Source organism: Triticum aestivum, chromosome 2A (assembly GCF_018294505.1).
Source record: "Triticum aestivum cultivar Chinese Spring chromosome 2A, IWGSC CS RefSeq v2.1, whole genome shotgun sequence".
In the NCBI taxonomy this organism is placed as follows: domain Eukaryota; kingdom Viridiplantae; phylum Streptophyta; class Magnoliopsida; order Poales; family Poaceae; genus Triticum; species Triticum aestivum.
Genome location: NC_057797.1, coordinates 121,905,558 through 121,921,567, shown reverse-complemented (window position 1 = coordinate 121,921,567; position 16,010 = coordinate 121,905,558). Strand labels below are relative to the sequence as shown.

Here is a 16,010-nt window from a genome sequence, read left to right as displayed (position 1 = left end):
GAGCCCGTGGAGGCTGGAGGAGGTCGACGGTAGCCCATGGAGGCTGGAGGAGGTCGACGGTGGAGATGAATAGTATCCCGTGGAGTCCCGTTTTGCGGTACGCCACACCCCTCTCGATGAACAGGACCCCCGTTTCGACTGTAGGAGGTCCGTTTCGTCCGTTTTGCGGTACGCCACACCCCTCCCGATCAATAGGACCCCCGTTTCGACCGTAGGAGGCCTGTTTTCTCTGTTTTGCGGTACGCCACACCTCTCCTGATCAACAGGACCCCCGTTTCGACCGTAGAAGGTCTGTTTCCTCCGTTCTTCGGTACGCCAGGCCTTGTTTCCATCACCTGTTCCGTCCAAGCCCTCCCGATGAACATGACCACGCATTTCGTTCTGACCCAGCCGGTTGGCTCCCACGCGTTCCGTTGCCTCCTGATGAACACGACGCATTTCGTTGCCTCCCGATGAACACGACGCATTCCGTTGCCTCCCGTTGAACACGACGCATTCTGTTGCCTCCCCATGAACACGACGCATTCCGTTGCCTCCACATGAACATGACGCATTCTGTTGCCTCCCCATGAACACGACGACGAAGCTGTTTCTCCGTTTTGACCCAGCCATGTACACGAGCCCTGCCCGTATGTATGCGCGAGTAGGCGTTCGAGACCCTGCCCATATGTACACATACGTGGCCGTATTTTCTTTCTTGCACCCTAGCCGTTGTACGTACGTGTACATGCTACGTGCGCGCCTCTACTACGACACGTGCGCGCCTCTACTACGACATGTGCGCGCCTCTACATCGACCAGTATGTACGTACACGTTCGCGGCCAGAATGACAACGCTACGTACGCTTCGACCAGGTGGATCCCGACTGTCAGGCACTTCCTTGCCTGCGAATATGTAGCTGGTGGGTCCCAGCAGTCAGGGGGGCGAATCGTTTTTTTTCATACGCACTTCCTTGCGTGCGAAGGTGTAGCTGCTGGGTCCCAGCAGTCAGGGGGGCAAAGCTTTTTTTTGCCTGGACGCACTTCCTTGCGTGCGAAGGTGTAGCTGGTGGGTCCCAGCAGTCGGGGGGCGAATCGTTTTTTCGGACGCACTTCCTTGCGTGCGAAGATGTAGCTGGTGGGTCCCGACAGTCAACGAGGCGAATCGTTTTTTTTCTGGACGCACTTCCTTGTGTGCGAAGATGTAGCTCGCGGGTCCCAGCAGTCAGGGAGCGAATCATTTTTTCGTGAAATACGGTGGCCCGTCCGGTGGGTCCCCGCTGTCAGGTGGAGGAATAATTATTTTGCACGTAATAAGGAGGCACTTCCTTGCGGCTGCCGTGGACCCAGCTGTCAGCCTCTCCACATACAGTCCACGTCCGATGGAAGTTGTTCCTTATCCACGTTGACCACGCCGCGCCGAGAGCACCAGGGCGGTGGACGACAGCGAGGCCTAGGAAGGGGACGACGCGGAGCCGGGGAAGACGCGGCAGTGGATGCACATGCGGAGAGGAGTACGAGGGTTCACTGGTTCGGCTGCACTGCCGTCGCCGCAGAATAACAGGGGGTGTGGGTGAGTAGAGGGATGGCCTGGCCAGCGGTGGGAGTAGTAGGGGGCGGTGAGGCCTCCGCGGCAGCACAGCCGGCCACGAGAGGTAGGATCAGGCGGCACGACCGGCTCTGCTTTGGGCGGCTGGAGCAAGAAGACCAGAGGTTGAAGAAGCACAACGGCCGTTGGATGGACATCATACGGTCACTGGAGCTAGAATGGTTTATATTGACTAAGTTGACAAAGCCCTTGGTACGTCAACTTAGTAGGCCCATAGGTCAGCTTCCGAAACGGTGCGCCCCAGATGTCAGGGGGAGGAATCATTTTTTGGGCGGGTGAAGCTAGAATATCCGAGATTGAAGAAGAAGCACGGCATCTGTTGGATGGACATCCAACGGCCACTTCTGCTAGAACCGTGTGTTGACTATAAGTTGACAAAGCCTTGCATACGCGTCAACTCTGTTTTTTTAGGGAACACGTCAACTTAGTAAGGCCAGAAGTGTGTGGCAGAGAACTTATAGCCCATTTGAGATTTGTAAGAATGTGTATCCCATTTTTGAATTCTAATGGAATTTACTACAGCCCATTTAGAGTTTGTTAAAAGTACAACCCATTTCAACCAACCGTTCAAAACAGAATTCAATAAAATTTCCCACATTTTGATGGGATCTGAAATATTTTTATCTCAAAATTTCTAGTCAGATTAAATACAATTTCAATATAAATTTATATTACGTAAAAATCCAACTAAACATTGCGCTCGCAACAATTAATGAAATTAAAATTTTCAATATCCAAAAATAATATTTTATAAAGTAATCACGTGTTTGGTGCATTTTGTTATAGTTACTGCCCAATTTTTATAATTGCATCCCATTTATTATTTCTTAAAGCCCATTTTCTCGTTAAGCCTAATGCATCCCTCCTAGGAAAGATTTGCAGGCGAGCGGGCGGAGAATAACAACTTGACCTTGCCTGGGTATTCCTAAAAAAAGTATAGCTGGGCTAGCCATTTTCAGCTTGAAAAAATTAATATCTGGGCTGGATATCTGGCCTGGACTAGATGGGCCACAGCCCGCCCAGTTAATACCTGCACCGATGTTTTCGTTGTTGTTCAGAGGAGAAAAATTAATATCTGGGCTAAACATTGAAAAACTCTGAAGTGCTCACACCTCAAAAACACAAATAGTGCTCGAGCTGCTTGGTCCCAGCTGTCGGCCGCTTCTTGTACAATTCTCTCGTTTATTGACTACTACATAGGTTGACAATGGTGTGGGACCGTGATGTCAGGAAACCAGGAGGAAGCATATATATATATATATATATATATATATATATATAGGACAAGACTATTCTAATCCTAGGATCATAATAACTATTTGGATCACAGATCCCCCTATATAGGCAGCGAGGAGGTGTTCCCGAACTCCAGAACTTAGTAAGAAGAAGAAAAACACTTGCCTCCCCCCACCCCCACGCACCGTCCCTATCCTCCCGACGGACCAGCACTCGTCGGCCTCCCCACAGACCCCCACACGGCGAGGCTCACCCAGCCCGCCGGCGTCGGCGGCGCACTTTGCTGTTCGCCCGCGCGCATCCCTGAACCCCAACCGACCGCGCGCGCCCCGCCACCAACCCCGAGCGCCACCGCCCAATGCAGGTCACCCCCGAGCGCCGCCACGCATGGATCCGGCTGAAGCCGGCCAGATCCGGTCTCCCGGTGGCCGCATAAGGATCCACAAAAAGCACAGCGGGCCTGCATCTTTCGGTCCCCGCACGCCTCCACGCCCAACCCACCGGCGCGCCTCCACCCCCAACTCGCTGGCACGCCACTCCAGCCAGCCCGCGCGGCACCCTCACGCGCGTGCCTCCCTCTGTCCGAGCTTGCCGCTGCGGCCAACCGCCTCCATCTCCACCCGCAGTTCCCATCTCCGCAAGCAACTGCGCCTCTTTGGAATTCTCCAGTTAGTCTCTCTGCAGCCGCACACATGACATCACCCGGCCGCCGTTCAAATTGTGCCTTGGCTATAGTCCACAACACGCTGATGCTCCACCTCCTAGCGCGTGTATGCCGAGCGCAAGTGCGCATGAGTTGCTGCGGGTGCAGCTGCAGCTCTCTGCGTATGTGTCCGCTTGTGCACGCACACAGCTGCTCTTCTCTCTCCTAGCACATGTGTGCAACAGCGATTCAGCTCTCTAATGGTGTTTTCTCTTTCGTCAGTGTGACGGCTGCTACAATTTACTCCTACTCTTTATCTACTATCTCAATAATTGTTCTAGCGCATGTGAGAAGTTCATGTACTGACAACATATAAATTACTAACATATTTCAATGTCCGTCAGAGAAAAAAAGACCAAAAACTCTGACAGAATAGATCGATGAAGAAGTTCACCACAGATGTAGGGAGAAGGTCACCACGGAGGCAGGAAGAAGTTCACCAGAGGCAGGGAGATGGATGCGATCTCACAATCTGTGTATTCTTGAGATGGCCTTCCTTAGACTCAAAACCATATTGCCTACAAATATGATAGTCGCAAATGCTACCGTCATGTGTAAACAAAATTATATATGTACATGTACACAACCTACAACAACTTTACGGGGAGTTGATGGATTATTCAGTGGTTGTTGCTGCCACTACTGATTTTTTCTTGAGATGGTCTTCATCACCATTCAATAATTCACTTTTTTCTTAGTTGCATCTAGTTCCCTCGCTCCACCTCAACACTGATTCCTTCAGCTAGATCTCCCTTGTTATTTTGTATTCTTATTTTCTTTTCATAAAACATTTGCTCTGAAATCCGGATCCGATGATGTAGCTTTGACTATTCATGAAAACGTGGTGAAAATTTTACATGCTCTGTGGGTAAATTTTTTGGCTTTAATATATTTTTTGTGAACGTCAAAATGTTGTGTTTGAGAAGGTCGGGTGTGTTATCTCAGCAAGTTCAAATAAAAAATAAACATGCAAGGTAAAACATCGGAGAGTTGCGATTTTTTAGAACTTCAAGTGACAAACAAATTTCAAAAGAGCACAAAACAAAATTTAAGTCTAGAAAAATCACTTCAAAACACTAACAAGAAAAAGAATTTTCTCTTTGTTATTGAACGCAAAAATAAAAATTAATGAAAGGGGGAATGCAGTCTACGCATTTTGTGAAAGAACTAAGAAGTTCGAGTTAAACTAATAAAGTAGTTTGATTTTAATAAATAATTCAGTTTTTTCGTTTCATAAATAAAACCAAGAAGTTCAAATTTTAAAAATAGAGAAGTTCAAAAATCATAAAAAGTACTTTCATTGTTTCTAAAATTAAAAAAACTGTAGAAGTTGAAATTGAAATAATGGACAATTCAATATTTATTACAAAACTATGATATTGACTTTACTAAAAGAAATAAATCAAGAAGTCCAAATTACAAAAATAGAGAAGTTCCATATTTATGACAAAACTTAGATTTTCCTTGTTACTAAAAAACAAAATGAAGAAGTTCAAATTAAAAAAGGAGAAGTTCGATGGTTAGAGAAAAACTCAAATTCCTTTCGTTTCTTGGAAAAATAAAAGTATGAAGTTTAATTTTTAATAAAATGTTTGTTGCTTATTTAAAAACTTATTTTTTTCTAAGAATAGGACTAAGATGTTCAAATTAAAATAAAAGAGAAGTCCAAAAATTATGAAAAACTCAGATTTTTCGCGATACTAAAGTATAAAATGAAGAAGTTCAAATTAAGAAAAGGAACAACTAAAAAAAGATTAAAAGTAGATTTTCCCCATTTCTAAAAAAACTAGAAGTTCAAACGAAAATAACAAAGTGGTTCGATGTCTATTTAGAAACTAAGATTTTACCGTTATTAAAATACTCAAATGTCACTTAGTATTGAGAATCAACCATGAAGTTCAAATTGAAAAAAAAGATTAAGAAATAAAACCAGGAAGTCCATATTAAAAAGATGGAGAAGTTCGATGATTATAGAAAACTCAGATTTTGCTCGTTATTAAAGAATGGAAACAAGAAGTTCAAAAATAAAATAACAAGAAGTTCAACTTTTAAAAATAGAGTTCTTCAAAATTTCATAAAAAAATATTAAGAATAAAACCAGGAAGTCCAAATTAAAAAGATGGAGAAGTTCGATGATTATAGAAAACTCAGATTTTCCTCGTTATTAAATAATGGAAACAAGAAGTTCAAAAATTAAATAACAAGAAGTTCAACTTTTAAAAATAGAGCGCTTCAAAATTTCATAAAAAAGATTAAGAAATAAAACAAGGAAGTCCAAATTAAAAAGGTGGAGAAGTTCGATGATTATAGAAAACTCAGATTTTCCTCCTTAATAAAGAATGGAAACAAAAAGTTCAACTTTTAAAAATAGAGCGCTCCAAAATTTCATAAAAAAGATTAAGAAATAAAACAAGGAAGTCCATATTAAAAAGATGCAGAAGTTCGATGATTATAGAAAACTCAAATTTCCCTCGTTATGAAACAATGGAAGCAAGAAGTTCAAAAATAAAATAACAAGAAGTTCAACTTTAAAAAATGGAGCGCTTCAAAATTCACAAAAAAAGGATTAAGAAATTAAGATTAATATTTATAAAAAACTTAGATATTTTCACGTAACCGAGAGAAGTTCAGCTTGATAAACTACCAGAAGTTCATGTTCTACACGATGTCCATTTTGTATTAAAAAGGAATAAAAATGCAAAGGCTAAATTTGTTGTCGTTATAAGTTCAAGTACTCCGTCGGAGAAAGTTAAAAAAAATTATTGTGAGAGAGGTTTATACAACAAGAATATCATTTGTGTAACACTGACGAATGGATAAGTAAATTACAAACGAAAATACGTCACAGAAGTCCAACGTGAAAACAGTATGAAGTTCAACTACTACGCTGAATGAATTTCAGATGAAAAACTTTTAAAATCATCACGAGTATGAAAAAACAATCAACACGAGAAAGTTATGTGCTTACAGCAGGTTTCCACTGGTATATCACTTGCTCAATTCCAGTGAGTGGATGGAGTTACGAGCAGTGGATGGAGACCTACGAGCAAAAAAATTACGTGAAAAACAGAGTGAAGTTCAGGTACATGCGCCGAGAAGTTCAGGTTCTTCACGCGGTGCATTTTCAAAGAATATGTTTCGCGATAAAGGAGGAACACATGATCCCGCCGTTTTTGAAATTACTTGAAAATATTTAGGAATCATAGAAAATCATAAACATGAAAAAGTTTTGCATTTTCCGTAGCTTTTCAGCGGTATATTATTTTCCCCATTCCGATAAAGTTTGTAGAAATTACGGCGAAAATATGTTTTTCGCCATTTTTGAAACTGACTTAAAACCATAAAGAATTGAGAGAAACAATACATACCAAAGAGTTTCGCATTTGTTCAAGCTTTCCAATGCCATATCATTTGCTGCATTCGGACACACGGTTAAGAAATTAGCTCGAAAAATATGAACTCGGTAGGACTTGGACCATTTTCTAAATTACTCTTAAACCATTTAAAATTAGAAAAAACTTTCAAGATGAAAAAGTAGTGCATTTTCATAAGCTTTCCAACGTCGTATCATATGCCTCCATTGGATTAGCCATTTAGAAATGACATCGAAAAAATGAACTCAGTTGTTCGGTTTATGAAATTTTACATTTTTTCAAATTACTCTTTAACCATAGGGAATTAGAGAAAACTTTCAACATGTGGAAGGAGCGGTTTTGCAGCAGCTTTCCAACGCCATATTATATACCTCATTCCGATAAACGGTTTAGAAATGTGATCAAAAATACGATTCATGTTTTTTGTGCGAAGAAAAAACGGTTTTCAAAACTGCTCTTAAACCGCTTATATTTTGCCAAAAATTTAAGTTGGGTCATGATATTGGGGTCCATAGCTTTCCAACGGTATATCGCAAGCCCTATTTGGGCAATGTTGGCGGAAGTTCAACCTAGTTCACAGGGAAGTTCAACGTACTACTAGCGGGGCAGGTCAAGTTGTGATCAGAATATTATTCTGATCCCGTGATCACAATAGTGTTTATATATATATATATATATATATATATATATATATATATATATATAATAAGGAGGCACTTGCGTACGTGAGGTTATGGACCTGGTGGGTCCCCATTGTCATCCTCTCCAAGTAAAGTCATCTCCTCGCCCGCGAGCGCTTTCTGCCCGAAACAGTCAGCGCCACCCTCCCCGCTTCCCGGTGCAGGCGATTGCTCCGCCTTCAAACGACACAAGTGTCGTCCGTCCGTCCATCTGCTGCCCACATTAATGATACGCGGTGCCGAGGCGGCTACTCCGGCACCACACGTCCGTCCCTCCACCCGCCCACCATTGCTATATAAACTGCTGCACTGGCCATAGCTGTAGTCATCCGCATTCGTTCCCTGTCTCCTGTCCACACTACTACTACCCACCATGGCTTCCTCATGCTCCAGCGCTCTTCGGGACGGGCGGACAACGGACCACAAGGAGATGGCAGCCATTGCTGCCGACCGGCAGGCCGGCAGGCAGCCGGAGGACGATGACGTCCCAATGGAGAACATGGTAGTCGATGATCCGGCGCCAACCCCCTCCTCCGTGCCATCCTCGCCGGTGCATTGCACCATGACCATCGGCGAGGCACGTCCCCAATATATGGACAGGGTGAGGCAGATGCGTGAAGCAGTTCCGGGAGGCGCAGGCCGACGCCGCCTACAACCACCATCTCCTCAAGGAGCACCTGCAGGCGAAGGAGCAGATCGCCGCAGAGCGGGCGGAGCAGGAGGCGCTGCTCGACTCGTACCGCTCCGCCCGCAAGGGCCGCCTCAAGCGCTGGCGGTACCGCATGCAGGTGGTGGAGGCTGCGGCCGCCTACAAAGAGGCTAGCAAAGAGGGCGATGAAGCGGGCGAGGCACTGTTTGGCGAGACCGAGGACGAGGCAGAGGACAATGTCGGCTCCGACAAGTCCCCGCTCCGCTGGCGTTGACGAGGCCCTGCTCTGCCGAGGCCCCGCGGTGCCAACAACAAGGCAGAGGACACCGCCGGCTCCGCTGAGGCCCCACGGTGCCAACAACAAGGCAGAGGACACCGCCGGCTCCGCCGAGGCCCTGCCCCGCCAACAACGCGGCAGAGGACACCGCCAGCTCCGCTGAGGCCCTGCCCGCCAACAACGAGGCAGAGGACATCGCCGGCTCCGCCGAGGCCCCGCCCCGCTGCCAATGAGGCTGCGCCACACAAAAAACGAGGAAGACTAGAACGTGGTAGGTCGCCGCCGCTCGGGTCCAAGTAAGGCCACCGATGCTACCCTCCGGTTGAAGCCAAGCTAGGCGGGTTGACCATTGACGGCCGGTTAGCTTCTTGGCGGCGACATGGAGTCGGAGAGCTGCGCTGGAGAAGAACGATGCTTCTACATAACTGCTGGTGTAGTTGGCTGACTGACACGTGGGCCCAACATGCCACATGTCAGTTATGCAACTGCACCTGCAGTTAAGTCACTAAAGCTTCTGTTCGGCTCAGCGGGACACAGGTGGGTAGCTTCAGTTTATTAATTGTACCTCAAGCGCACCCCTTTTTAGTTGAAGAATGTATGAAATGTAATGAAATCCGGCATGTTTATACGAAATCCCATTGTGTATGAATGAATTTATTTCGATTAGTTCAAATTCCTGTATCACTCGCATTGGATGAACATGCAAAACAATACGTACTAGCATTATTCCCAGGGTGATCACCTCGTTTGCAGCAGTTTCACATGTACTCCCTCCGGTCCTTTCTAGTCTACATACAAGTTTTGTCTGCAGTCAAAGTATCTCTACTTTGACCAATCTTATACAAAAAAAGTATGCACTTTCACAATGTGCGAAGTAAAAAGGAACAGAAGGAGTACAAAGAGTTTGAGCAGCTTTTTAGCGTTTCTGTACATTGCAATCAAACACACATGCATGGCAATTCATAGAGAACATTCAAAACAATCGATGATTATGCATCTCAGCGACTCACATGTCAGAGGCATTATTTACTTCACAACTAAATAATAAAGAAAAAATTGATCGACGCTGCTGACAACAAAGGGCGTCCCATTCGAAAATATCAAACGCATGTCTTGCTAAAATCAATGAGCAAAATTTCACAAGGTTGTCCCATTCCAAAATATCAAATGCCTACGATTGTGGAATGGGCAGGGTTTGCCATCAGTTCAGACATTGACATGGCACCTCATGCTAAATAAACCAGTTGTTCTTTTTGTGCAGTTCCACTAAAATCAACCAAATTCGCGCGTAGCTTGTATGATTTCGTCCTTATATGTTGCAACGCCTTGGACTTATCGGCACCTCCTTTCTTGTGGTGGAAATGAATGATTCGATGTATTCATGAACATTTTGTGCAGTTCCCATTGAAATCAAGCTGAGCATCCCTGTTTACACAAATACAAAAAAGTTATTAGTATAAAGCAAACTGTACTATGAATTGACAGTTTCAACAAGCACATACATGGTACATGTAGAGCACACTTTTAGAAAATTGGAACTCACCAGAAAAAAAATCCTAGAACAACATTGTACTCGCGCATCACAACAAAAAGATGGAGATTTGTCAGTCCTTCTGAGCAGAAGTTAGTTTGGTCTTGTGGGGAGTAATGTAACCATCCTTCAACTGCTCCTTCTGATAGACAGGGCTTCTTCATCCTGGCATAATCGGAACTAGTCACTTCACGTACTACATATTCTTCTTCAGAGGAAGATGATCCTGTTGTGCAAAGACAAGAGGACTACTAAATGCTAGCATCCCTGTTTGCTCGAAAAAAAGAAAGGAAATATTTAAAACAACACAGATGAAGCACTTCTCAAGGACAATACCACTTTTTCATGACAGTATCTAAACAGTAGCACAACACCAATAGAGATGACAAAGCTCAATCATATGGATGAAATCAGTGGGCGGCTACCAACCTTTGTCAGGAGGCTTATTGTGTAGAGTATACAGATGAAGCACTTCTTCGGAACCATCTTTTGCTATCTACGGTGGTGGCCATGCTTACTATATACTCCTCGATTAGTTTAATGTTTCCAACATCTTCTTGTGCAGTTCCACTAAAATATATGGTATCTTCATAGAAGATCCCTGTTTGCACAAGTTGAGATAATTACATATTACATTAAGAGTGGCATCAAATCAGTGGCAAAACAATTGCTAGTTTCAGCCATAGCAATAAATTAAGATGCAAAACTATATCATTACTTGTGTCATCACAGTTCTAGTGCTTCATTACAGCACCGGGAGTTGATTTTTGTTTTTCTTCCGCTTGTTCTTCCCCTTCATCACTTGGTTCAATAACAAACAAGCTTCGCCTTCAATGTAAGATTTGGCATGTCAATTAGGGAGCACAAGTATAGTACTAAACTTAATTTTCTGATGAAAGTGGCAAAATACAGGCCAGCAGTTGTGAAATATCCTTATCTTACCTCAATGGGATATTACGGTGCACATACAGATTGGAAGTCTTGTCTCCATTTGTGCAGTTCACTAAAATCAAGCAACATTATCGTACAAGTAGCACAACATATGAAAGCACACTGCAGAATCATGTGAAAGAAGGCTAGTACTGACCTCTCATGATGTGGAATTCAAACAACTCACAAGAAGAAGATATGAACCAAATTCGCCTTAACGGATAGGAAGTAAGATCTCCTCTTGTGCAGTTCCACTAAGATCAAGCAATCAAGCAACGTTGTCAGTGTGACATTTTGGTTGAACTGCACAAAACACACTTGAAAAAAAGTGTTTTGTGCAGTGCAACAAAAGGTCACAATGGCAACGAGGTGAAGTAGATAACCCTGTTTACAAAGAGGTGCAAAGGAAACAATTAGTGGTCAATAACGGTGGATGACACAAAAGCCAACAAAAAGAAGCATCTACCTTATCTAAATGGGAAAGAAAGCAAGACAGTAGCATTTCTCAAACGGTGGCATTGATTAATATTAACATAGAGATTATATTAACATAGAGATTATATTAACAATAAAATTCATTAAACATGTAATTTGCTTTTAACTATGGCATTGCATCAATTTTCCAGCGGCATTATTAGAAGGTGTTTGTTTACCGGGACATTTTGGTGTAGGGACTAAAATAACTCCATGTCAATCCCATCTAAACCAAACAGGAGGGACTTTTAGGGACTAAAAGTGGGCATTTGGGACTAAAGAAAGAAGACCTCGAGGGAGTCTTTTTGGGACTTTTTCCAACAGTTGCCCCTGCCACGCATTGCACCTTGTCTCTATTAGTTCATTACTAGGGGTAACATGGTCTTTTAGCATGTCATTTAATAACCTCTAGTCCATGTTTGGTCCCTGGAACCAAGCAGGTAGGGACTAGGGAGTTTTTAACCAAACAGGGCCTTAGATTAACAACAGCTAATGAGTTGCACGGGACAGTGGACGCACCAGCACCATGTGCATCTACCGATGTACTGTGGTCATGCACAGTCTGTTGCAACAAAGAACAAACAACCAAGGAGCATATTTGTGTTGGTCCCAGTTTTGTTATCTTTAGACACCTTTCCCTATGTGAGCGCAACAAATCTAGTCCTGCTCAAACTCTACAGCCTTGTCCCTTCCTTTCCTTTTTGAACTAGTACTTTCGCCCCTTCCTTTCCTCTTTGAACCACGTCCTAGATTTATGTGATACAACTTTCCCCACTACTTTCCCCCATTCCTTTCCTCTTTGAATCACGTCCTAGATTCATGCTATACAACTTTCCCCCTTCATTTCCTCTTTGAACCACGTCATAGATTCATGGTATACATGCATCTAGAGCAATGCATGTGGAGCAAGTAAATTATACCTTAAGGTTCTTGGGGCGTGGTTCAGTGGGCGACGGGACGGGGAAGAAGAAGGGGTCGGAGGCCCTCCCACGCCGCCGCTGGGTGGAAAGTGAACAACTGCGCCGGTAGTCCCTCGCCGACGGCGACAGCATTAAGCCTCCTTCCCTTCCCGGCGGACGGATCCTGCCGGCTCTTTGAGCAGCAGTGAGGGGAGAGAGAGGCCAATGAAGTCTTGTTTAGATCTGGAGAGGGCGAGAGAGTGTGAACAGAGCAACTACTCCCTCCGTTCCAAATTACTCGTCGAAGAAATGGATGTATATAGAACTAAAATACATCTAGATACATCCATACCTGCGACAAGTAATTCGGAACGGATGGAGAGGGCGAGAGAGTGTAAAGAGAGCAACTACAAGCGCTGAGGCTCCAGCGTGTATATATATACTGGAGAGAGAGTGTCAAGCGTGCAAACCCTAGAAAACATTTTGACCAGTCAAAGAATCCTCCTGGCACAAATTATGCTCAAGTGTAGTTATCGAACCCGAGACCTCAAGTTAGAAGGTGCAACGGGATGAAGGTGCGTGCATGTGTGCATGTGTGCATGTGTGTGTTATTAACAGCATCTGTGTGTTAGAGAGAGCGACACATCGACCTACTCCTACAGAGAGATGTTGTGTAGTGTACGATTTTAGCCGCGAGAGTCGGTGCATCCTCTCGTTTCTGGGCGTGTCCGGTAGGGACATGCGGACAGCTGCCACGCCCGCTCCTGACCAGCCTGGCCCACCCAAAGCCCTTCCATCGCCCGCGCGCGCTTCCCGCCCGAAATGGTCAGCGGCGCTCCAAAGAATCGGTGCCACATTCATGCCCGGGCAGAGCGGACGCGACCTCTCACTGGCGCAAGAGTGATGGTTACTGCTAGGTCTATGTGATTTGACGGCTCATTGGCCTTTATTACTGAGGTGGTAGGACTGCTGTGACGCCCCGAGACCGATGTGCGAGGTGTCTTCGAGTTATTCGCTATTGTTGCCATGTCATTTGCTTGCGTGTTGCATTTCATCATGTCATCATGTGCATTGCATCATCATATTTTCAAAACCTGCACCCGTCCGGGTTCCCCCAGTTCCATCCGTTATCCGTTCTGAGCCCAGACACACTTGCACGCGCCCGCGGCACGTCCGAAATATTATTTTATAAGTGGCCGGAAAATGTTCTTGGATTGGGTTGAAAGTTGGCATGTGGTCTTATTATAGTGTAGATAGACCGCCTGTCAAGTTTCATCGCATTCAGAGTTCGTTTGATAGCCCAACCATTAAACTATAGCGGCAGTATAGCCGGTCTAATGTCGGACGTTTTCGGTCTCCGGAAACCGTGCCGGGCTGCATCTCTCCCCTCTTCTCTCAGACCAACCCGCTCTCCACAGCCCACCTAGTCCATCTACATAACCCTCTTCGCGTCCGGAGCCGCCCGATGCGATCGCACGGTCCGAAAACCCCTCTTTGCACAGTGCACCGACCCCTCGCGCGCGCGTCCGAAAAGCTTCCCGGACCCGACCCGGGCAGTCGTCACCGTAGGATCCGGATCATCCCCAAACATCTATAAAACATCATAATTTTATTTATTGGACTCCCTAGTCTATTTTTTTCGTCCGTCGGATTACGATCGCAGGGGCTAGATAGCCCTACCCATTTCCAACATGATATTTAAACAGATCAACCCCTAACCCTAGGTTGTCCCATGCTTTTCCTCCCCAATCCCGAAGCCACCGCCACCCGCTCTTCCTTGTTGTTCGGGAGCTTGTCCCATCGCCGCCAGATCCCTTCTTCCTCGGGATTTCTCTCTCTCGATCCACCCAACCATACAACCTCCATCTTCCCCGATCCAAAAAGCCTCCACCTCCTCCCTTTGATTCGTCGTCGTGCCCGCCTACAGATCAAGCAGGAGGCTCGATCCCCAGCCACCTCTCTGCCCGAACTCCTCCTCTGCTCCCAGACCCAGGCCGCTGTCTGGCCTCGCCTGCCGGCAACCAGCTCCTCGGTGGAAAAGGCGTGGCAGCCGCCTCGTCCCGAAGCAAGCTCGCCGGTGTTCCTCGCCGTCGTCGCGCCGTACGCCCCTAAGACCGGCCTAATCCGTGCCATTCCCGCGTCGTTTTCGCTGTGCCTCTACCTTTCTTCTTCCTTACCTCCTTCCTCTCTCACGTGCTCTCTCTGCTTGTGCACTAGGGAGCCCGAGGAGTTTGCACCGTCCATTCCCGCGCCCCGCTCGTCCCGGAGTTCCCTGCTTCGCCAAGACCACCGACGCTGCTTCGCTCGAGCGACCGCAGCCTCGGGAGGAGCCTGAGAGCCTCCTCCTGCTCGACCCTGCCGCCTCACTACGGACCTCATCCAGCATGGACCTCGCCGGAGCTCCGCAGGTCGCCGTGCGCCCCTGCTCCTTCTTCTCTTTCCCTCTCTTCCTCCCTGACCCTTTCTCGTGCTCGTGTCCTGCAGGAGCTCATCGCGCGCCGACCGTCCCGAGCTCCAATCCGCGACTCCCCTTGCCGGATTTGAAGCCAGGCACCTCCCCGTGCTCAGTTCTGCCCGTTCCGGCCGGTTCCCGTCGACCCTGTCGCCAAGACCCTTGTCGTTGTCTTCTCCATTGCCATGGCTCTGCTCCTGTTTCTGTTTCTTCAGGAATGAGAATAGCAGCAGCTCGTCTCGCACGCGTTGACCGAGCAGAGGGCTAGCAGGCCCAGCTGCGCGCCCCCTGCCGGCCTCCCCTCTCCACCAGCCGGGCCTTGGCCCATGTGAGCAACGCCCAGCCCCTATCCTGTATTTGTTGGGCTAGGTGGTTTCAGCCGATGGGCGTGTTTTTTTCCAGGACGAATTTACTAATTTTTCCTTCACATGCATAATTACAGATTAATGCCATCATTTTAAAATGCTCACACCTAAACAACCATGCACCGGTTAAAAATAAATTATATATGTAACTTGACTAGAATTTCATATAGTTTCACAATATCCAACTTTCATGCATGTTAAAAATGCTTAAATTGTTGTTTGTTTAAATTTGTTCAAATGCCATGCTAAAATGCTTTATTTCATAACTTAATAACCGTAGCTCCAAATTTAATAAACTTTATATGTAAATGGGGTAGAAAAATGCCTAGTTTAACATGGTGGCTTTACTTTGCATGTGTAACAACTTTAAAATTGTGTTTAGGACAGAACAGTACCAAACCTTAAAATATGCACATGAGGAGTTTCCGAAATTGTTGTTTGTTATTTCCGGCCTCATTTAAACTTGACTAGATAGTTAGTTTACTTATACTTCACCCCTTGCCATGGTTAACAACATTCAATTTTGTTGGGTACCTAAACAAGAGAGAACTAAATAAGTCAAGTGGTGTTCCGTCAATATGCAACTCGTTGCATATTGAGCTCCACTTAATTTGTAGGATTGCTTGTGCACTTTGCCATGCCATGTATCATTAAACCGGACATGCATCATACTTGGTTGTGCATCATGTCATGAATATGTGATGGTTGTTTACTATGTTGTTTGCTTTCTTTCCGGTGTACTTCTTCTCGGTAATCCGGTAACGTCGCGTTTGTGAGGAACCGTTCGACTATGTCCGTTTGTCTTCTTCATGGACTCGTTCTTCTTCCTTACGGTATTTCAGGCAGGATGAC

General features: G+C 45.6%; 1 protein-coding gene across 1 annotated transcript in view; it reads left to right on the top strand.

Moving 5' to 3' along the window:
- LOC123191579 (uncharacterized) overlaps positions 1-15,467 on the top strand; it is a 26,558-nt gene extending 11,091 nt beyond the window's left edge. Inside the window, exons 8-10 of the mRNA XM_044604258.1 lie at positions 14,066-14,441; positions 14,559-14,749; positions 14,826-15,467. Coding sequence (XP_044460193.1) covers positions 14,066-14,441; positions 14,559-14,749; positions 14,826-15,045 — 787 coding nt within the window. The 3' untranslated portion in view covers positions 15,046-15,467. The remainder of the gene's footprint in view (positions 1-14,065; positions 14,442-14,558; positions 14,750-14,825) is intronic.
- The last annotated feature ends 543 nt before the right edge of the window (positions 15,468-16,010 follow it).